Source organism: Aquarana catesbeiana, linkage group LG03 (genome assembly GCF_042186555.1).
Source record: "Aquarana catesbeiana isolate 2022-GZ linkage group LG03, ASM4218655v1, whole genome shotgun sequence".
In the NCBI taxonomy this organism is placed as follows: Eukaryota; Metazoa; Chordata; class Amphibia; order Anura; family Ranidae; genus Aquarana; species Aquarana catesbeiana.
The window spans coordinates 632,753,355-632,776,279 of NC_133326.1; the positions used below are offsets into that span (position 1 = coordinate 632,753,355).

Below are 22,925 nucleotides of genomic sequence, written 5' to 3' on the forward strand. Positions count from 1 at the left end.
GCACAGGGCTCAGGAGTGTGTATTGTGTGGTGCTCAGCAGTGCTTATCACACAGGGCTCAGGAGTGTGTATTGTGCGGTGCTCAGGAGTGTATATCACATAGGACAGGAGGCTCAGGAGTGTGTATGCTGCAGTGCTTAGGAGTGTGCATCAGACAGGTCACAGGGCCCAGAAGTGCGTATTGTGCAGTATAAAAAGTGTGTATCGCACAGGGTGCATGGCTCGGGAATGCGTATGATATAGTGCTCAAGAGTGTACATTGCACAGGCCTCTGTTCTGGTATAATATAAGAACATTTTTCGTCCTTGTCCCTTTGGATAATTTTGCATGATCGGTGGGATCGGCTCTCGAAAGCTGTGCACTAACGATCAGATTATCGTACAATTGCTTTGAAAGTGGTATTTTTCATCCGATTTTCTGATCGTGTGTACTAGGCATATTTCACCTGGTGATCTAGCCAGTAACACACCTCCTGTCTTAGGTGTCTCCAGTCTATGGAGGAACAACAGAGACACCCATTGTCAGTCTGGGGGAGGGTTATATGTACTAGGAAATTTAGATGGACATGAATAACAAATTAAAAGCCAAACTCCAGCTACCAATAATTAAGCAGTTACAGCAAACTATTTTTTTCTTCTTTTGGGATAAAGATTTTACATAAACTAATAAAAGCTGATTATTTTAAGCACCCCTGCCATTGGTAAATGGTTTCTCTCAACCTTTTAACTGTCACTTGCTCTGTAAAAAAATAAGTAGAAAAATAGCCTTACTGGCTGGATGACCGGGTAAAAACAAAAGGAAAAAAGCCTACAAAAGAAAACGAATGCAGCCACTAGGGTTGCACCGATACCGACACTAGTATCAGTATCGGTGCCGATACCGAGTATTTGCCCGAGTACTTGTACAAATGCTCCCGATGCCTGAGCCGATACCTTTGCATGAAGAGGCAGCTCCCGGAAGCCAGTGGGTGGAGCGGAGAAGGAGTCCTGGCAGGCTGTCAGCAGCGGAAGGTAAGCTGGCCGGGGACAGGGGTGTGGATCATACCTCCCAACTTTTTGAGATGGGAATGAGGGACACCTATCAGCAAAAGTATGCAGGCATAGGACACACCCCTTGTCACGCCCCCTTAAAGGAGAATTGTACAAAAAAACAAGATTGGTTAAACCCACAAGTGCTTTTTTTTACCACTAATATTCCTTTATATTGGCTTTTGGAATTGATAAATTCAATTCAAAATTTAGAAATCAGATGAAATGTTTGGCACTGGGAAACACTTTTTGATAGATAAAAAGTACATTTTATATACAGCTATATAGATCAGACCAAAATGAGGGACAAATGAGGAGGAATAAGGGACAGAGGGAAATTGCTCCAAATCAGGGACAGTCCCTCCAATTCAGGGACAGTTGGGAGCTATGGTGGATCGCTGCTTCAGTAATCCGGGCCCTCATATTCGTTAACAGAATTGACGCCCCCCTGCCTCCGTCGGAGATTGAACAGCGCAAAGCCCATCTTGGTACACCCTGAAGCACTGATTGTACTGGCAATTGTTGGCAGCCTGGCACGATAAATGAATGATGAGAGACAATCAATAAAGTTCACTATCTATAATCAATATAGTTCACTATCTATATGGGCTGGGTGTAACAAGATGTCCACTGCTGCCTTCTGACTGCTGCTTACTGAGGCCGAATGCAGGGTGTACCAAGATGGGCGTCGCAGCACTTGTATACTGGAGAAAGTTTAAACTGTTATTGATTGTCTTTCATCATTCATTTATTGTGCCAGGCTGCCAACAATTGCCAGTGCAATTAGTGCTGCATTTCATTGCCACTGCCTGCCCACAGTTCCACCTATAATTGCCCATAAGTGCCACCTATCAGTGCCCATAAATGCCACCTATCAGAGCCAGCATATCAGTGGCAGTGCCCGTCAGTCAGTGCCACCTATCAGTGCCAGCCATAGGTGCTGCATATCAGTGCCCATCAGTCAGTGCCACCTATCAGTGCTGCAAAGATATCATTAGTCTCTATTGTGCTTTGAAAACTGTCACATGACATAAAAAAAAGTATCGGTAATCGGTATCGGCGGGTACTTGAAAAAAATATCGGTACTTGTACTCGGTCTTAAACAAATGGTATCTGTGCAACCCTAGCAGCCACCACATCTAAGGTTTGGTAAGCTGGAATATAATAAATTTTTGTGTTTATAAACGCTTTAAGCAATTCCTCTCAGTAAACCGTTTCAAAACTGCCCTCAGGGTTGTAATTGATGTGTATTAGTTGAAGCTTGAGCTGATTGTAGCCGTATTAGTGTGACAGAAACAATTGACTACTGTCTGTGATATTTTTTTTATTATATATTTTTTTTGTTTGTTTAGTATTGCTGAGACCTTGAAGCAGGGGATATACTCCGAAAGCTTGTACTGAAAAATGATATATTAGTTGATGAAAATTCTGTGCAAGTAAAACTCCATTATTTATTATTTTGGTGTGTTTGGCGTAGATTAGTACGCTCGTATGCCGGGCCTCACATACATCAGTAGGGCGTTATTTCATAAAGCTTACCACATTCCCTTATTTTATCTTTTTACAAAAGCTTCCCTTTAAATCCTCCCCATGCTTTGTGCTTGTGATGTCCACATGTGTGCCAGAAACAGGCGTTCCATGTTAACTGTATATAGTAATCCCCCTATCCCACCACAAGGGCTGATATAAAGCCATAGAAGGGTGTGCACTCCAATAATAGATTTCCTTGTTGTGTAGACCCTCCTCTTTAATCCCCATCACACCACACTACAATCATACGCTGCACTCACACAGAGTGGGCGCTAGATCTGTGACCTGAGCCATCGCTGGTGACAATGACATGCTCACAGCTTGATATGCAGCTCTAACCATCTACAGGAAATGCAGGGAGGGACCAGCAAGGAGAGAGAGAGACACACACACACACCATGTCATCCTGTGTGTGGCTGAAGAGCGACAGCGGTGACAACACAGTGACACCCTGACTGTGCGTGTCACATATTGTGTGTCACATAATGCCACACACCCCAACTGAGGAGCAGGATGCACAGGTACAGGTGTCTGGCCAAGTCACACTCACTTTTATTATGTATCTTTAGCTTAGTCTTACTCTTTAATGTTATCTCTTATTGTTACTGCTTTATGCTTTCTTTTGGTGTTGTTATATCTTTTATTGTAGTAACATTTACGATTTGACAGCAGGATCAATACTGGGATCTATAGTGACGTTAAAAAGTTTGGCACTCTTTTGTTACATTTCTTGAATTATTATTTTTTTTTGTTTGTTTTTGCACGATTTATTAACACTTTCTGTCTTATGCATTGATGGTGTTTATTTTTTTTTTATTTTTATGTTGGTCATGTTTTTATTAAGCAAAGTTAGAGCTACAATACAACAAGATGGGTTTTATTTTTTATGTATGTTTTTTCCCTGTAAAGTATATTCATGTGCCTGCGAGAGTTCTAACAGCAATCCGAATTTATCATTTGCTGATCTGACTTTAGATAATTGAACGAAAATCAGTTGCTCTGGGCACTTTTCTCAGAGCACTGCTCTTTATTGTACTGTATTGATTAAGCGATATCTATTTACAGGTCTAGTTTTAATATTAGCATATTGTGAGTTGTGATGACAGCTTGCTGACAACAGCAGTCTTGTTTTCCTGCATAAGTTTAATCAATACCCTTTAATCACTTTTTAAAAGTTTATCAATATATAGTATCAATAATTAACACCGCACAACGCATGGCGACACTATGACGCTTAGTATGATAGTACTTTTATGAAAGCTCCTAATATTCAATAGAACCACCAGAAAACCAGTAAGAAAAGTTTATTAACAACATTTTACACCCCAAATTATAAACCATTTGATTCCTTAGTCATTGTTTGGTGCACTTCCTATAAAGCCCCCACCACCACCCTGTCTGTTGGGCCATCAATGGTGGCATTGTGTAGCGAAGAAGCACAGGATCACTTTATATCAATATAAGTTTGTAGTAAATATTCATAATTGATCTGTATGGGGCAAGACCATAACAAGCATGATATATATATATATATAGATATCTATATATATATATATATATATATATATATAGATATCTATATATATATATATAGATATCTATATATATATATATATACGGTAAATAATTTTTATATTTATTTATTACAGGTACTTATATAGTGTCGTCAATTTACGCAGCACTTTACATATTATATATTGCACATTCACATCAGATTGCTCAAGCAGCATACAATCTAAAGTCCCTAACTCACATTCATACATACACATAAATCAACAGTATATATATATATATATATATATATATATATATATATATATATATATATATATATATATATATATATATAGATCCGTGAGTGCCCCTCTCTTTTTTGGTATATATATATATATATATTGGTATATATATATATATATATATATATATATATATATATATATATATATATATATACACACACACACTATATTACCAAAAGTATTGCGATGCCTGCCCTTACACGCACATGAAATTTAATGGCATTCCAGTCCTAGTCCATAGGGTTCAATATTGAGTTGGTCCACACTTTGCAGCTATAACAACTCCAACACTTCAAAGAAGGCTGTCCACAAAGTTTAGGAGTGTGTCTATGGGAATGTTTGACCATTCTTCCAGAAGCGCATTTGTGAGGTCAGGCACTGGTGTTGAACGAGAAGGCCTGGCTCGCAGTCTCCACTCTAATTCATTCCAAAGGTGTTCTGTTGGGTTGATGTCAGGACTCTGTGCAGGACAGTCAAGTTCCTCCACTCCAAACTCACTCATCCATGTCTTTATGGACCTTGCTTTGTGCACTGGTGCGCAGTCCTTTTAGAACAGGAAGGGACCTCCCCAAACTGTTCCCTCAAAGTTGGGAGTATGGAATTCCCTTCACTGGAACTAAGGGGCCAATCCCAACCCCTGAAAAACAACCCCACACCATAATCCCCCCTCCACCAAATGATATGGACCAGTGCACAAAACAATACACCTAACCCACATTCATTCATACACATAAATATACAGTATATATTAAAAAAGATATATATATATTACAGCTGTTTATGCTTAACATTCCAAGCACCCTGGCCTTAGTAGCAGGCTGTACTTCATAATAACCAATCGCAATTCCACTTTTCATAGTTTAGGACTTAGACCAGTGAAAGACTTTTGAGTTAGTTGGTAGTTCACATTTATCCAATGGCATATGTTGCAAAGTTAAAAACTCATCTTAGAAGCCTTTGATGGAAGCAGCAATGCTGGACCGGTCTGGTTCCAGGTCAGTGACATCGCCTGAGTTGAACCTGATCGGGTTCAGCTGCCTTGGAACCAGCGTTTAATGCCGTGTGTCTGAGGACTTCCTGCGTAGGATGTTTGCTAAGATCTGTAAAAGCGGAAACATGACAGGTTGGAAGAGAGGGAAGGGTCTGCCCAGGTCGGCTAAGGGTTAATGAAGGACATTGTGGAGGTCTGTACTCTGCAGCAGGGGACGGATCCTGGTGAGATGCTCTGCATGTGTCTGAATGGGGTAAGTTTACTAGAGCAGGAAATGTTCTTGGCCAGGCCAGAGGCAGCAGGGGAGTGATGATCTGCAGGAAGTTGCAGTAAAAGTTGTTGAAGTGACTCTGTGTAAGCTTTTGGAGCTCAGCGGGGATTTTCAGATAATGGGTTAATGAAGCAACTCTGTGGGGTGAGGGTCAGGAAGTCTGCTATTGCGGAAGTCAAGACTATACTGTAGACTCTATATGGTCAAAAAACGAAGGCGGCCTATATCCAAATATATCCATCTTACACCAGATCAGAAGTAGGTGACCTTTTTTTTTTTTGGGGGGGGGGGGGGGGACCCTGAGTATGAATTTGTCTTTGTATAGGAGACACTGGAACTCAGTTATCAATAGACACCTAAGAAAAGATGGCATATGGCAAAAACTTAGTATACCAAAAAGACATTTTAAGCCACACGTCTGCACTAGACTACAACTAGATATAGTATGAGATCCACCACTCTTCTTAAAGTGAACGGTACTCCATTTTCAAGCATAACTAAGAACAAAAATGTCATATATATACCAGCTTACACTTTTCTGAGGGAAAAGCAAGGAAAAAGTCCCAGACCCTTTTTCCAAAATGCAGCCACATGGAACTGCGTGGTGCTGTAGCACCATGTGGTTTTGCACACCTGAACACATGCTGCATTTTCCAATGCGTGGGGGTGCCATCAAGAATTAATGACACCCCCGTGTGTCCACTAAAGAGCAACGTGTTTTGTCTGTGGATCAGAAAACGTGTGCAATTGGCACACATTTCCGGACCCGCTACAGTGTGAGTCTAGCCTTACAAGACCTTAAACTGATCATACGGGGATCAAATTTTGGCAGATTCCTGCTGAATCAGCTGAAATTAATTCCTGGATGGCCTTATCAGCACTACCCGGCTCGACAAAAGTAAATTTTTGATCAACACCTGAAAAGGGGCTTCATCCAATCAGATGCAGTCACTGTAGGGGTACTCTGACAGCTGTAGGTTTCAGCCGTCATAATAGCCAGCAATGTTGTCTAGCATGGACTTGTTGCCTAGCGCGGGGGAATTGTCTCATTCAGCCCATGGGGGTGAACAAGAGAAATCTTAACATGTATGGCGAGTTTTAGATGTTTATATAAAAACTGATTAGCCATGAGTTTATGACCACCCACCTAATATTGAGTAGATCTCATTTTTGCTGCCAAAACAGCCCTGACCCGTTAAGGCATGAACGCCACTAGACCTCTGAAGGTATGCTGTGGTATCTGGCACCAAGGCATCAGTATCAGATCTTTTAAACACCTCAAACTCGTTGTTGTTGTTTTCCTCAGACCATTCTAGAACCATTCTTGCAGTGTAGCAGGGCACATTATCCTACTGAAAGAGGCCACTGTCATCAGGGAATACCATTTCCATGAAGCGGTGTACTTGGTCAGCAACAATGTTTAGGTAAGTGGTACATGTCAAAGTAACATCCACATGAATGGAAGGACCCAAGGTTTCCTAGCAGAACATCTCCCAGAGCATCACACTGCCTCCATCGGCATGCCTTCTTCTCATACTACATTCTGGTGCCACCTTTTCCCCAGGTAAGTGAGGCAAACACCTGGCCATCCACAGGATGTAAAACAAAACTTGATTCATCAGACCAGGCCACCTTCTTTCATTGCTCTGTGGTCCAGTTCTGATGCTCTGTGCCCATTGTAGGTGCATTTGGCTGTGGACACAGGTCAGCATGGGCACCCTGACTATTCTGTGGCTACACAACCCTATACACAAGAAACTACAATGCCCATTTTTTCTGCTTTCAACACATCAGCTTCAGAGGCAGTATGCTTACTTGCTGCCTAATATAGTGTGACCAGATGTCCCCGGACCAAGTCTGTCCCTAGTTTTGTCCCCGGATTCAGGGCCGGATTAGATAGGGCTTCCCATGCTGGCTGCGAAACAGGCTGGTGGCTCGGATGCAGAAGCCTCCTGCTGGACGATCTCACTGCTGCTCCTGTTGCTGTTCAGTGAAGGAGAGGCATAGCTAAAAATTTGCTGAGTGGTTGGCTGAGAACGGGAGGTGATCGGGGGGGGGGTGTCTGTTTGCACACAGGGAAGTGAGGGAGCAGGGGTCAGAGCTGATGCAGAGATGGAGAGTTTAACTGTTGTTGGGGAAGGGCTAAGAGGTGGCTGGTGAGCTATGGATGTGGGGGCAGAAGTGTCCTCTGTGCATAGCAAACCTATGAACCCTGCACTCCTGTGCCCAGCGCTCTGTGTATTATGCAGTCCTGTGCCCAGCACTCTGTGTATTATGCAGTCCTGTGCCCAGCGCTCTGTGTATTATGTAGTCCTGTGCCCAGCGCTCCCTGTATTATGAAGTCTTATGCCCAGTGCTCTGTGTATTATGCAGTCCTGTGCCCAGCGCTCTGTGTATTATGTAATCCTGTGCCCAGCGCTCTGTGTATTATGTAATCCTGTGCCCAGCGTTCTGTGTATTATGCAGTCCTGTACCCAGTGCTCTGTGTATTATGCAGTCCTGTGCCCAGCGCTCTGTGTATTATGTAGTCCTGTGCCCAGCGCTCCCTATATTATGAAGTCTTATGCCCAGTGCTCTGTGTATTATGCAGTCCTGTACCCAGCGCTCTGTGTATTATGCAGTCCTGTGCCCAGCGCTCTGTGTATTATGTAATCCTGTGCCCAGCACTCTGTGTATTATGCAGTCCTGTACCCAGTGCTCTGTGTATTATGCAGTCCTGTACCTGTGCCCAGCTCTCTGTGTACTATGCAGTCCTGTACACAGCTCTCTGTGAATTATGTAGTCCTGTGCCCAGCGCTCAGTGTATTATGCAGTCCTGTACCCAGCGCTCTGTGTATTATGCAGTCCTGTACCCAGCGCTCTGTGTATTATGCAGTCCTGTGCCCAACACTCTGTGTATTATGCAGTCCTGTGCCCAGCGCTCTGTGTATTATGTAGTCCTGTGCCCCACGCTCCGTGTATTATGTAATCCTATTCCCAGCGCTCTGTGTATTATGCAGTCCTGTGCCCAGCGCTCTGTGTATTATGCAGTCCTGTACCCAGCGCTCTGTGAATTATGTAGTCCTGTGCCCAGAGCTCTGTGAATTATGTAGTCCTGTGCCCAGCGCTCTGTGTATTATGTAGTCCTGTGCCCAGTGCTCTGTGTATTATGAAGACCTGTGCCCAGCGCTGTGTGTTATGCAGTCCTGTGCCCAGCGCTCTGTGTATTATGCAGTCCTGTACTCAGGGCTCTGTGTATTAAGCCGTCCTGTGCCCAGCGCTCTGTGTATTATGAAGGCCCAGCGCTCTGTGTGTTATGCAGTCCTGTGCCCAGCGCTCTGTGTATTATGCAGTCCTGTACTGAGGGCTCTGTGTATTATGTCGTCCTGTGCCCAGCGCTCTGTGTATTATGAAGTCCTGTGCCCAGCGCTCTGTGTGTTATGCAGTCCTGTGCCCAGCGCTCTGTGTATTATGAAGTCCTGTGCCCAGCGCTCTGTGTATTATGCAGTCCTGTACTCAGGGCTCTGTGTATTATGTCGTCCTGTGCCCAGCGCTCTGTGTATTATGAAGTCCTGTGCCCAGCGCTCTGTGTATTATGCAGTCCTGTACTCAGGGCTCTGTGTATTATGCCGTCCTGTGCCCAACGCTCTGTGTATTATGAAGGCCCAGCGCTCTGTGTGTTATGCAGTCCTGTGCCCAGCGCTCTGTGTATTATGCAGTCCTGTACTTAGGGCTCTGTGTATTATGTCGTCCTGTGCCCAGCGCTCTGTGTATTATGAAGTCCTGTGCCCAGCGCTCTGTGTGTTATGCAGTCCTGTGCCCAGCGCTCTGTGTATTATGAAGTCCTGTGCCCAGCGCTCTGTGTGTTATGCAGTCCTGTGCCCACCACTCTGTGTATTATGTAGTCCTGCGCCATTTGCAAATTTTTTTTTTTTTTTTTAAATTCTGGTCACCTTGGCCCAATATATCCCACCCACTTTTAGATGCCATTGTAACAAGACAATCAATGTTATTCACTTCACATGTCAGTGGTCATATAGTTATGGCTGATCAGTGTGTGTGTGAAGAGTGTGTGTGTGTGTGTGTGTGTATATATATATATAGATATACAGTATATATATCTATATATAGATATATATACAGTATCTCACAAAAGTGAGTACACCCCTCACATTTTTTAAAATTTTTTATCTTTTCATGTGACAACACTGAAGAAATTACACTTTGCTACAATGTAATGTAGTGAGTGTACAGCTTGTATAACAGTGTAAATTTGCTGTCCCCTCAAAATAACTCAACACACAGCCATTAAGGTCTAAACTGCTGGTAACAAAAGTGAGTACACCCCTAAGTGAAAATGTCCAAATTGGGCTCAAAGTGTCAATATTTTGTGTGGCCACCACTATTTTCCAGCACTGCCTTAACCCTCTTGGGCATGGAGTTCACCAGAGCTTCACAGGTTGCCACTGAAGTCCTCTTCCACTCCTCCATGATGACATCATGGAGCTGGTGGATATTAGAGACCTTGCGCTTCTCCACCTTCCATTTGAGGATGTCCCACAGATGCTCAATAGGGTTTAGGGCTGGAGACATGCTTGGCCAGTCCATCACCTTTACCCTCAGCTTCTTTAGCAAGGCAGTGGTCGTCTTGGAGGTGTGTTTGAGGTTGTTATCCTGTTGGAATACTGCCCTGTGGCCTAGTCTCCAAAGGGAGGGGATCATGCTCTGCTTCAGTATGTCACAGTACATGTTGGCATTCATGGTTCCCTCAATGAACTGTAGCTTTCCAGTGCCGGCAGCATTCATGCAGCCCCAGACCATGACACTCCCACCACCTCTCACCTGGTTGCCGCCACACACGCTTGACACCATCTGAACCAAATAAGCTTATCTTGGTCTCATCAGGCCACAGGACATGGTTCCAGTAATCCATGTCCTTAGTCTGCTTGTCTTCAGCAAACTGTTTGCGGGCTTTCTTGTGCATCATCTTTAGAAGATGTTTCCTTCTGGGATGACAGCCATGTAGACCAATTTGATGCAGTGTGCGGCGTATGGTCTGAGCACTGACAGGCTGACCCCCCACCCCTTTAACCTCTGCAGCAATGCTGGCAGCACTCTTACATCTATTTCCCAAAGACAACCTCTGGATATGACGTTGAGCATGTGCACTCAACTTCTTTGGTCGACCATGGAGAGGCCTGTTCTGAGTGGAACCTATCGTGTTAAACCGCTGTATGGTCTTGAACACCGTGCTGCAGCTCAGTTTCAGGGTCTTGGTAGTCTTCTTATAGCCTAGGCCATCTTTATGTAGAGTCACATGACAACGGGGAGGGTAAATGGCTAATTGGTCCCAATTTGGACCTTTTCACTTAGAGGTGTACTCACTTTTGTTGCCAGCGGTTTAGACATTAATGGCTGTGTGTTGAGATATTTTGAGGGGACGGAAAATTTACACTGTTATACAAGCTGTACACTCACTACTTTACATTGTAGCAAAGTGTCATTTCTTCAGTGTTGTCACATGAAAAGATATAATAAAATATTTACAAAAATGTGAGGGGTGTACTCACTTTTGTGAGATACTGTATATATTTATATATATATATATATATATATATATTGCAGATTTTTTCAGTTGACTTTTCTTTTATGTAATTTTAGTCACAAGGGACTGAAAAGGCCTCTGTGCAACAGTATGTACTGTATAGGAGATGACAGATAAACAGACGGTTGATGTAAATTGTAGATGGAACCCGGAATTGTTTAGATCTAAGTGTTTCAGGTTCATTTACTGTCAAAAGAAGACTGATGAACATAAAACTGGAAGGCAGTCTATGGTCACATCATACACTTTCTTTATATAATTTCAGCATTGTAATAACAATACAAAAAAATAGTTATTTTTGGCAATCCAATATAAACTTACTTAAAAAAAAAACTCTATTCATGTTCTGAGATCTGCTTGTCTGTTGGCCATCTTGTTCCACAACTTCCTGGATTCCCTGCATGCATTGCAGCTTCTCCTCTGTTTACTCTCTATTTCTAAGGACTACATATCCCATGGTACATTGCTGCCTCCAAGCAGTGATTCCTGTACTGACTCCGCCTCATGGAACTCCTCCTCTCAGCACCTCTGTCTCTGCCTACTCACAGGGCATAGTGACTATATATCACTGGATTCAAGGAAGGAAATATATGGGGATCTGTTCAGAGTAAGTTACCAAAAATCATTTAGATTAATAGAAGTGGGCTAGAAATAACTGAAATACAATGTAAAATATGAATATATGATTTTACATTTTGACCAAAGATATGCTAGAGGTTTACTGAAGATGCAGTAGACGCCTGTGAGACGGCTGGCAGAACCAGCACCGTGATGATACGGTGGTGGGGTGGGGGGCTTTTGTGAGTTTTTAGAGGATCACTTTGCCAGAATCACATCTACAGTTTATAGCAGGGGTAGACAACCTTAAAGAGGTGCAGGTCTACCTGAATAACATGGGAGAAGTCAAAGATCACCGGGCATAGTGTCACCTCCTCACACTTGATTTAAAGTGATTGTAAAGGTTCACATTTTTTAAAGATAAAAATAACAAACATGTTATACTTGCCTGCTCTGTGTAATGGTTTTGCACAGAGCAGCCCCGATCTTCCTCTTCTGGGGTGCCCCGTTGGCGTTCCTGGCTCCTCCCCTTCATCGTGCCCCCACAAAAAGCTGCTTTCCATGGGGGGCACCTGTGTGAGGGCACGCTCCCGAGTCCCGCTGCTTTATCCATTCACACAGACTGCGGGACTCGGCCCCGCTCCCGTGTCACTGGATTTAATTGACAGCAGATTGACTGCTATCATTCTGTCCAATGAGGACAGAGACAGCGGCTGGAGCAGCTAGGCTCATGAACATCGCTGGATCGGGCTCAGGTATGAATAAGGGGGGCTCTGGGGGGCAGCTGCAGCAAAGAAGGTTTTTCCATTTAGACTTTACAATCCGTTTAAACCTCTAATTGCCATACTACCATGTCCCAGTGGCATGCATTGCAGGGCAATCATGGGTTTCTATCAGGTGGTGAGGAAACAACATATCGCCTCCTCACCAACTGTCAAACACACTCAGATCACTTTTCAGGGGAGCAGCAGTGCCTCCTGCACTTGTGAATGATCCTTTAATTGCATTCAGCAGCAGCACCCTTAGTGTTCATTCACAAGTAAAAGTTGGGGGTGGTAAAACCCTGCTGTTGGGTTGTGGTTTTACCGCCCCCGATCCCTACCCTCTCAAGCTGCTGAGGCAGCAGCCAAAGGTGTACACATGCTGCAGCAGGAATTAAAGGGGTTGTAAACCCTTGTGATTTCCTATGCATTAAGGTGAAAAAAACACCTGGCAGTCACCGGACCCCCAGCCCCCCCCCCCCGTTTTAATTACCTGAGCCCCTTCATCTCTTTGATGCACTGTCCCTCTCTTTCCACGGGCTCTTGATTGGATAGATAGATAGCAGCGCAGCCATTGGCTCCCGCTGCTGTCAATCAAATCCAATGACGCGTGTGCCGGGGGGCGGGGCCGAGTCCGGCATTCGTGTCTATGGACGCAAATGCTGAACTCGGGAGCACGCCCACAAGGTAACCCCCCTCAGGAGAGAGCTTTTCCTAGAAGTCTTCTATGGATAAGTGCAGCAAACCGGCAGGAAAACTGCAGGTACATGGCACTGCACCCGCGGTGTGGGTAAACCACTGGGCATCAGTGTGAAGGCAGCCCTAGACTATTATGCCCAGTGTATTGCTTCACACTGACTTGAAGATCTCTTCTTTCCTGCTGCTGGCACCACTCTGGAGATCACTAGCCAGGATAAGAGGTGGAGTGCAGTTGGCATCACTCCGCATGGGACAGGAGCCGGCACTACAAAGGAGGCATCTTATGCGGCTCTTGTTCCCTTCTACACCTCCAACTTTACAAGTAGTCCCTCTGCATTGCACTCTGTTTGATGCTCTGGGATGGCGGGTCACCAAGCCCAGACTGCCATCTACCAGTGACCTGGCTGTGATATACTGGTTGGTGCCTCCCGTTTACACAGATGCCAAACACTGAGATTAAATACAAGCTCATGCAGGAAGCTTGGTGATACAAACATTTTTGATACATATGGTACGTCATTGACCGCGTAGAGCAGGGTACAGCCATGATGTATGTAATACATTCTTGGCATTCAGAGGGTTAAACCTACTCACCAATCATAAGATAAAGAGGACCCCAGATAACTGATCAGTAAGGGATGGTTGATGCACTAGAAGGATGACCACATTTGACTACACATACATCACCATAAATCTTCTACCTGACTCTGCAAGTAATGCCGCGTACACGCGACCGGTTTTGCCGTCGGAATAAACTCCGAAGGTTTCTCCGAAGGAACTCCGACGGAATTCCATTCAAGCGGTCTTGCCTACACACGGCCAACCCAAAGTCCGACCATCCAGAATGCGGTGATGTACAGCACGTACGACGGGACTAGAAAAAGGAAGTTCAATAGCCAGTAGCTTCCGTCTCCTACTTGCTTCTGACCATGCGTCGTTTTTGGTCGGTCGGAACAGCATACAGACGAGCGGTTTTCCCGATAGGAATTGGTTCCGTCGGAAAAATTTAGAATATGTTCTATTTCTAGGTCCATCAGAATTTTTGAAAACATAAGTCTGATGAGGCACACACATGATGGGAATAGACGATGAAAAGCTTCCGTCGGACTTTTTCTGTCGGACATTCCGCTCGTGTGTACGTGGCTTAAGAAAAAATGTAACAAGTCAGATTATAGTGAGGTGGCCAAAAAGAACTAGCCAGCCCTACAATGAAGCATATCACTGCCTTCTTCAGGGTGCCACGTGTATGAATCTATGAACGTCAGATATTCCTGGCACACCAAAATCACGACGATGAGCTATAGAGCACATGCGTGTATATGCACATACACAGTCGTAAATCTCCCCTTTCACATCAGAGTCCCCAGTCAGTGCCCCCACTTTTAACATCAGAGTCCTCAGTTTCCCCCACCCCCCTTTAATATCAGTCCTCAGCTCCACCCCTTGTCACATCGCCATCCTTCGTTCCCCCCACCCCCCTTTCACATCAGAGTCTTCAGTTCCAAAGGCCTCCACATCAGGGTCCCCAGTTCCCTCCACCCTCCTTTCACATCAGAGCCCACAGTTCCACCCCTTGTCACATCAGAGTCCTCAGTTCCTAAGGCCTCCACATCAGGGTCTCCCAATCCCTCCACCCTCCTTTCACATCAGACTCCACAGTTCCACCTCCTTCCACATCAGAGTTCTCAGTTCCACCCCCCTTTCATATCAGAACACCCAGTACCCCCCCCCCCCCCTTCACATCAGAGTCCTCAGCCCCTCCCCCTTAATCCTTTCATAATAGAGTTTTCATTCCACCCCTGGCTACAAGGGCGTGTTCAGAGGGTGTTGATAAATGGGGAGTACTCAGAATGGTCAGGGGTGGGTAGTGGGGTTCCCCAGGGTTCTGTGCTGGGACCAATCCTATTTAATTTGTTTATAAACGATCTGGAGGATGGGATAAACAGTTCAATCTCTGTATTTGCAGACGACACTAAGCTAAGCAGGGCAATAACTTCTCCGCAGGATGTGGAAACCTTGCAAAAAGATCTGAACAAATTAATGGGGTGGGCAACTACATGGCAGATGAGGTTCAATGTAGAAAAATGTAAAATAATGCATTTGGGTGGCAAAAATATGAATGCAATCTATACACCGGGGGGAGAACCTCTGGGGGAATCTAGGATGGAAAAGGACCTGGGGGTCCCAGTGGATGATAGGCTCAACAATGGCATGCAATGCCAAGCTGCTGCTAATAAGGCAAACAGAATATTGGCATGTATTAAAAGGGGGATCAACTCCAGAGATAAAACGATAATTCTCCCGCTCTACAAGACTCTGGTCCGGCCGCACCTGGAATATGCTGTCCAGTTCTGGGCACCAGTCCTCAGGAAGGATGTACTGGAAATGGAGCGAGTACAAGGAAGGGCAACAAAGCTAATAAAGGGTCTGGAGGATCTTAGTTATGAGGAAAGGTTGCGAGCGTTGAACTTATTCTCTCTGGAGAAGAGACGCTTGAGAGGGGATATGATTTCAATTTACAAATACTGTACTGGTGACCCCACAATAGGGATAAAACTTTTTCGCAGAAGAGAGTTTAATAAGACTCGGGGTCACTCATTACAATTAGAAGAAAAGAGGTTTAACCTTAAACTACGTAGAGGGTTCTTTACTGTAAGAGCGGTAAGGATGTGGAATTCTCTTCCACAGGCGGTGGTCTCAGCGGGGAGCATTGATAGCTTCAAGAAACTATTAGATAATCACCTGAATGACCGCAACATACAGGGATATACAATGTAATACTGACACATAATCACACACATAGGTTGGACTTGATGGACGTGTGTCTTTTTTCAACCTCACCTACTATGTAACTATGTATGTAACATCAGAGTGCTCAATTCCACCTCGCTATAAATAAAAAAAGACAATTTTGAAAAAAAAAAAAATATTTTTTACTTTCTGCTATAAAACACATCCCAAAAAAAATCATAAAAATCTAATTTCTTCCTCAGTTTAGGGCCAATTTGTATTCAGCTACATATTTTTGGTGAAAAAAATCCCAATAAGCGTATATTGATTGGTTTGCGCAGGGGCGGCCCCCCCTATCCAGGCCACCCCCTATATGGTTAATGGATAGATTCATGCATTGCATGAATCTATCCACGGCCGCCGCGGCCACCCCCTATTCATGCATGTGGCCCGCATAAATTACAGCGACGGTGGAGTGTTTTTTTTAAGCACCTGATTAGAGCCAAAGGCTCTAATTGGCTGCAAAATATGGTGGACCCATTGGATGTGTTAGAAAAGCAAATGAATATTCGCTTTTCTAACACTGAATCGCCTCTCCGCCAATCAGGAAGCGCGGGTCTGATACCTGTTTCCCGATTGGCTGAAAGGTCAGGCGATCCTATTGGATGCCTAGGAGGAGGGGGATACACAGTGGAAGGTGCCATGATCCACACCACAGGAGGAGGAAGAAAGCCACCGGACATGTTCCCCGCCCTACATGGGGTAAGTGCAGAGCTTTAATGTCTGGGCTGTCCTGGCTGTCCTCCCATAGGGGTGTTGCTGCCACCACCACCGACTGTCGATCATAGTCAAACTTTACCATGGTTGCCAAGGGAAACAACCTCAAGCTTGACAAAGAGTAGAACCTTGAAACGCATTGCCGAGCTAACATACCCAGAAGCAGATGCTGACCTCCAATCAATGGCTGATACCTGGATACTTGGCCATGGCAGGCTCAGAAACACCATTTAGGGGCTATTTGCAGGCACACTCTGCTCCCTCTAGTATGTGAGTACAATTGTTGCTTTTATTATATTGAAATTGTTTTACATTTATTGCACCATTTGTTTGTGGTCCTTGATGTTCTTGTACCTAAACAGTTTGAAGGGTTTCTATTGTTGAATACCTTGGCAGCCATGTTAAAGCAGAACAATAAGCAAAGCTTTTTTTTTTCATTTTGGATAGAGTAATGGGGGGTTATATCCCTTGCTAATTTATTTGTTGCCATCTGTGTCCCACTGGGAAGATTTACCTTCCCTTCCTGTTCTATAGCCAAAACAGGAACTGAGGGAAAATTCCTGCAAATTAAGGGAATTCCTTGGAGACCCCCAGGTCACCAGAGCAAGTGTCCCCATTGGAAGACAACCCAAAATTTTTCTCAGGACAACCCAAAAATTGGGGGTTTTCTTTTACTTTGACTTTCAATGAGAATGGTAAACATGACAAACAGAGAGGGTGATCTTCCTAATTGGGACATAGAGAGAAATAAAAACCTGATAGGTGTTCTAATCCCCCTCCACTCTATCCAAAACTAAAAAAAAAATGACCACCATTACCCTATTCTTGGCTCTTTAACCACTTCAATACCAGGCATTTAGACACCTTCCCGCCCAGACCAATTTTCAGCTTTCAGCGCTGTCGCAATTTGAATGACAATTGCGCGGTCATGCTACACTGTACCCAAACAAATTTTTTATCATTTTGTTCCCACAAATAGAGTTTTCTTTTGGTGGTATTTGATCACCTCTGCGGTTTTTATTTTTTGCGCAACAAATAAAAAAAGACCGAAAATTTTGAAAAAAAACAAGTTTTTCTTTGTTTCTGTTAAAATTTTTTTGTAAATAAGTACGTTTTCTTCTTCAATGACGGGCACTGATATGGCTGCACTGACGGGCACTGACTGGCACTGATACGGCGGCACTGATGGGCACCGATGAGGTGGCACCAATGAGGTGGCACTGATGAGGTGGCACTGACGGGCACTGATGATGGGCACTGATAGGCGGCACTGATGGGCACTGATAGGCAGCACTGATGGGCACTGATAGGTGGCACTGGTAAGCGGCACTTATGGGCACTCATAGGTGGCACAGATGGGCACTTATAGGCGGCACTGATGGGCACTCATAGGTGGTATTGATGGGCACTCATAAGTGGCATTGATGGGCACTCATAGGTGGCACTGATAGTTGGCACAGATGGGCATGGATGGGCACTGATAGATGGGCACGGATGGGCACTGACAGGTGGCATGAATGGACACTGATGGGTGGCACTGACGGCACTGGTTGTTTGCAGTGATGCCCCTAAGGGTGGCATTGTTGGGCATCACTGCAACATACTTGTGCCAATCAGTGCCCATTTGTGGGCACTGATTGGCACTGACTGGGCACACTGGGCACATGTGGATGGCCATGGGGTACATACCTGGCCATCCACATGTTGCCCCTTCCCTGGTGGTCCTAGTGGCGATCCCTGGTGGTCCAGTGTGGTGATCTGAGGGGGGGCTGCGCTGATAAACAATCAGCACAGACCCCCCCTGCCAGGAGAGCCGCTGATCGGCTCTCCTCTAATCGCGTCTGTCAGACGCGAGTGAGGAAGAGCCGATCAACGACTCTTCCTATTGACAGCGTGATCAGCCGTGATTGGACACGGCTGATCACGTGGTAAAGAGCCTCCGCCGAAGGCTTTTTACCAAGATCAGTGTAGCGGTGTGTCAGACTGACACACCGCTCCACCGATCGCCGCGATGCGCGCCCCCGGGGGCGCGCTGCGGCATGTTATCCTGCTGGACGACATATGACGTCCAGTCAGGATAACACAACCACTTCCCGGACGTCAATCCGCCATAGGGCGGGCGGGAAGTGGTTAAAGTTGTCACTCTTAATGCACTAGAGGTGCACCTGGTGTGCTTTTCTTTTGTTATTTCAGGCAATGGCTGTGAGGTTCTATGAGGTGTCTGTTGAGGAAAGTAGAATAGAATGCTATATGAGAATCAAGATAAACCAGTTCATCAGAAATTAAACTTTTCAATAGCTAAATGGAAACGATACTAATTCCATACCCATGCAATATTTATGTACTCACACGTCCAGCGCGTCCAGTGCATCCAGCGCGTCCAGCATTGTCCTGCTGCACACTGCTGCATACCGGGTCCTGCACCAACAAAGTCTTTGCTTAGATCATCAGGGGGCTGCTGTCTCTTATGGGTTCCTGCAGCCATCCCCCTGACATCGCCCAGGTAGAGACAGTTGGCACCCGGATAACACCTAAAGAATATATTTTAGTTGTATTATGATCATATACAGCATTCGATTCATGTTTAATGGGGTGTACACATGAGCGGACTTTCCGACCGGACTTTTGACAGACTTCCGCCGGACTTTTTTTTACGAACGGACTACACACGACTGGACTACGGACGGACTTGCCTACACACGACCGGACTTTCCAGCAGACTATGTCCGCCGGTCTTCCCGACGGAGTTACGATGGACTTTCCTAATGAACGGACTTGCCCACACTTGAACAAGTCCGTTCATTTTGAACGTGACTCGGGTACGACGGGACTAGAAAAGGAAGTCAGTCTCGCCGCTTTTATCATCATTGACACCTTGCGAGCCCCGTCGCGGGGCATACCAGGCCCTTAGGTCTGGTATGGATTTTAAGGGGAACCCCCTACACCGAAAAAAACGGTGTGGGGTCCCCCCAAAATCCATACCAGACCCCTATCCGAGCACACAGCCCAGCCGGTCAGAAAAGGGGGTGGGGACGAGCGAGCGCCCCCCCCCCCCCGAACCATAACAGGCCGCATGCCCCTAACATGGGGGGTGGGTGCTTTGGGGGAGGGGGGAGCCCTGCGGCCCCCCACCCCCACCCCAAAGCACCTTGTCCCCATGTTGATGAGGACAAGGGCCTCTTCCAGACAACCCTGGCCGTTGGTTGTCGGTGTCTGCGGGCGGCGGGCTTATTGGAATCCGGGAGCCCCCTTTAATAAGGGGGCCCCCAGATCCCGGCCCAACACCCTATGTGAATGAGTATGGGGTACATCGTACCCCTATCCTTTCACCTAGGGAAAAAGTGTCAATAGAAAAAAAACACACTAGACAGGTTTTCAAAGTAATTTATTAGACAGCTCCGGGGGTCTTCTTCCGACTTCGGGGTCTTCTTCCGACTTCGCCGCTCTCTCCGGCCTCTTCTCCCAGTGTCCGGTTCTTCTCCCGCTCTCCGGCCTCTTCTCCCGGTGTTCGACCCCAGATCTTTAAAGTGTTAGGTTAGTACAATAGAAATCTATCATTGCATACTGCATTAATCTCATAATTTGTAATCTTATTTATATATACTTATTTCCTTTTTTTCAGTGGTATGATTTAGTGGTGAAAATGATTAGTGCCCTACCCCCCCCCCCCCCCAGTTTCGAGACCCACACGTGCAAGGACAGGGGCACTTTAATATATATTTTTTTAATTATTATTTCTTTTTATTTTTACACTGTTGCTTTTTATCACTTTTGTTGCTGTCACAAACAATGTAAACATCCTTGTGAAAGCAATAGGCAGCGACAGGCACTCTTTATGGAATGATCTGGGGTCTATAAGACCACAAATCCCTCCTCTGCACTTAAAGCATTCAAAACACCAAGATCTGTGAATGCTTTAGATTTTTAAAAACTGACACCGATGGTTTCCAAGTAAACGGGAAGTGATGTCATGTCATTGCTTTCGGTTTACTGTTACAAACAGCCAATCAAAGCCAATTCCGGCTTTGCTTGGCTGTCTGACCACCCGGCAGACATGCTGGCTGGTCGCTCGAGTCTCCCGGTGGGATGGGAGAGCCTAAGAGAGCCACAGAAGGCAGTGGGAGAGAGGGGAGCGTAAGCCGCTCGATTGTTATTACAAGAGAGCTGACTGCCGACTCTAAAAAACGATATCGGGGTGATGCCTGCACCATCCCGGTACAACCGCCAAAAGGACAGGAAGTGGTTAAAGAGCCACCTCTGCCCTTATGCCTGGGGGCGATGCCACACCCCTGAAAAATGCCATGCAGGCCAGTCAAATTCCTCCACCCCAAACTCGCTCATCCATGTCTTTATGGACCTTGCTTTGTGCACTGGTGCGCAGTCATGTTGGAACAGGAAGGGACCATCCCCAAACTCATAAAGTTGGGAGCATGAAATTGTCCAAAATGTCTTGGTATCACTGCTGTGTGCTGCCTATTGCATTAGGGTGTGCACCCCAGAGCACAAACACACATGCGTGTATATCAGCAGAGCAGTGAACGGTGTCAGTAGAGCAGAGATCAGTAGTTTTTATTTTTATTATTTTTTTACAATTTTTTTGGAGCCCTGTTGGGGGGGGTTTTGGTGAAATATCAAGGGTCTAAACAGGAGGGAAGCTGGGAGCACTGCAGGGGGAGACAGGGGGCGCCAGGAAGCAGGGGAAATCTGCACTGCACGGGGTGATTAGGGTGTGCCCAGGCACACACAGCACACCCTGTGCGCATGCCTATGCTTGGTATGCTGATGCCTTAAGAGTTCCCTTCACTGGAACTAAGGGGCTCAAACCCAACCACTGAAAAACAACCTCACACCATAATCCCCCCTCCACCAAATGATTTGGACCAGTGCACAAAGCAAGGTCCATAAAGACATGGATGAGTGAGTTTGTGGTGGAGGAATTTGACTGGCCTACACAGTCCTGATCTCAACCTGATGGAACACCTTTGGGATGAATTAGAGTGGAGACTGCCAGCCAGGCCTTCTTGTCCAACATCAGTGCCTGACCTCACAAATGCGCTTCTGGAGGAATGGTAAAACATTCCCATAGACACACTCCTAAACCTTGTGGACAGCCTTCCCAGAAGAGTTGAAGCTGTTATAGCTGCAAAGGGTGGGCCAACTCAATATTGAACCCTACGGACTAAGACTGGGATGCCATTAAAGTTCATGTGCATGTAAAGGCAGGTGTCCCAATACTTTTGGTAATATAGTTTATTTTTGCCACACAGTTTTCCTTTGATCTTCTTAGATCTAAAGATTTTTAAAACCTTTTTTTATTAGGGGTCATCGTTACTAATACTACTTTACTCCTGTCCACTTTAATTTGATGACTTCCCGCTGTCCTTCAAACATCACCATATGTTCCATTTCTTATTCAGCAGCCAGCAACACAGTCTCCCTGTCTCTGTGAAACTATGAGAAAGCCCCCCTCTTTTCTATAACAAATGGACCATGTCTGTGATCACTTCCATATCATCAAGTCATTAGAAAAATATTTGCTGTGGTAGGGATCCCGTATTCCTGCTCATTCCAGACGCCTTATTCTGCAGAACAGGAAGTCTTATTGTGTGAAACGTTCGGGACAAATCAGGAAGCCACATATTGCTGATAAAATCGGGAGGCAAATACCGCCCACCTAATGGACCATAAAGAACTCAATGCAATTTAAATTTAGATGGTAGCCATAGCTTTCATCACTAAGTGTTCTGGGGAAATGGAAACTGGAGTTTGCCGTAAAGCAAAATACAGGAGCACCACGTAGCATAGATCAACTTATTTAATAAAAAAAAAATAATAATACAATTTAAGTATCACACTTATTAAAGATTCCTTGATTACAGACTCAAGAAGCAATGCGGTAATGGCCAGGACAAGCAACAACTGAACTGATTCTTTAAGACCAACCTTCTTGTAGCCGGCATGGAAGAAAAATCCCCCTGTCCCAACTAAAAAAGGATCCTAAGCCAGCCAGCTCTTCTCCCCAACAAGTGCCACAGTGCCACTGACACATTTTAGGCTTATACCTCCCTAACTCAGTCTGGGAAAATCTGTTTAGTTTTCTTGGCCTGGCCATCACCACAGTGTTCGGCACTCAGGAGTCTTTGATAAGGACAATCCTTTTTTTATTAAGTTTTATAATAAATAATTGAATCCACTATA

General features: G+C 45.3%; 1 protein-coding gene across 1 annotated transcript in view; it reads left to right on the forward strand.

The window, feature by feature from the left end:
• The first annotated feature begins 5,445 nt into the window (after nt 1–5,445).
• Nucleotides 5,446–22,925, forward strand: part of LOC141133230 (serine/threonine-protein kinase N1-like) — a 134,637-nt gene continuing 117,157 nt past the window's right edge. Inside the window, exon 1 of the mRNA XM_073622481.1 lies at nt 5,446–5,600. Within this exon, the coding sequence (XP_073478582.1) occupies nt 5,523–5,600 (78 nt within the window). The 5' untranslated portion in view covers nt 5,446–5,522. The remainder of the gene's footprint in view (nt 5,601–22,925) is intronic.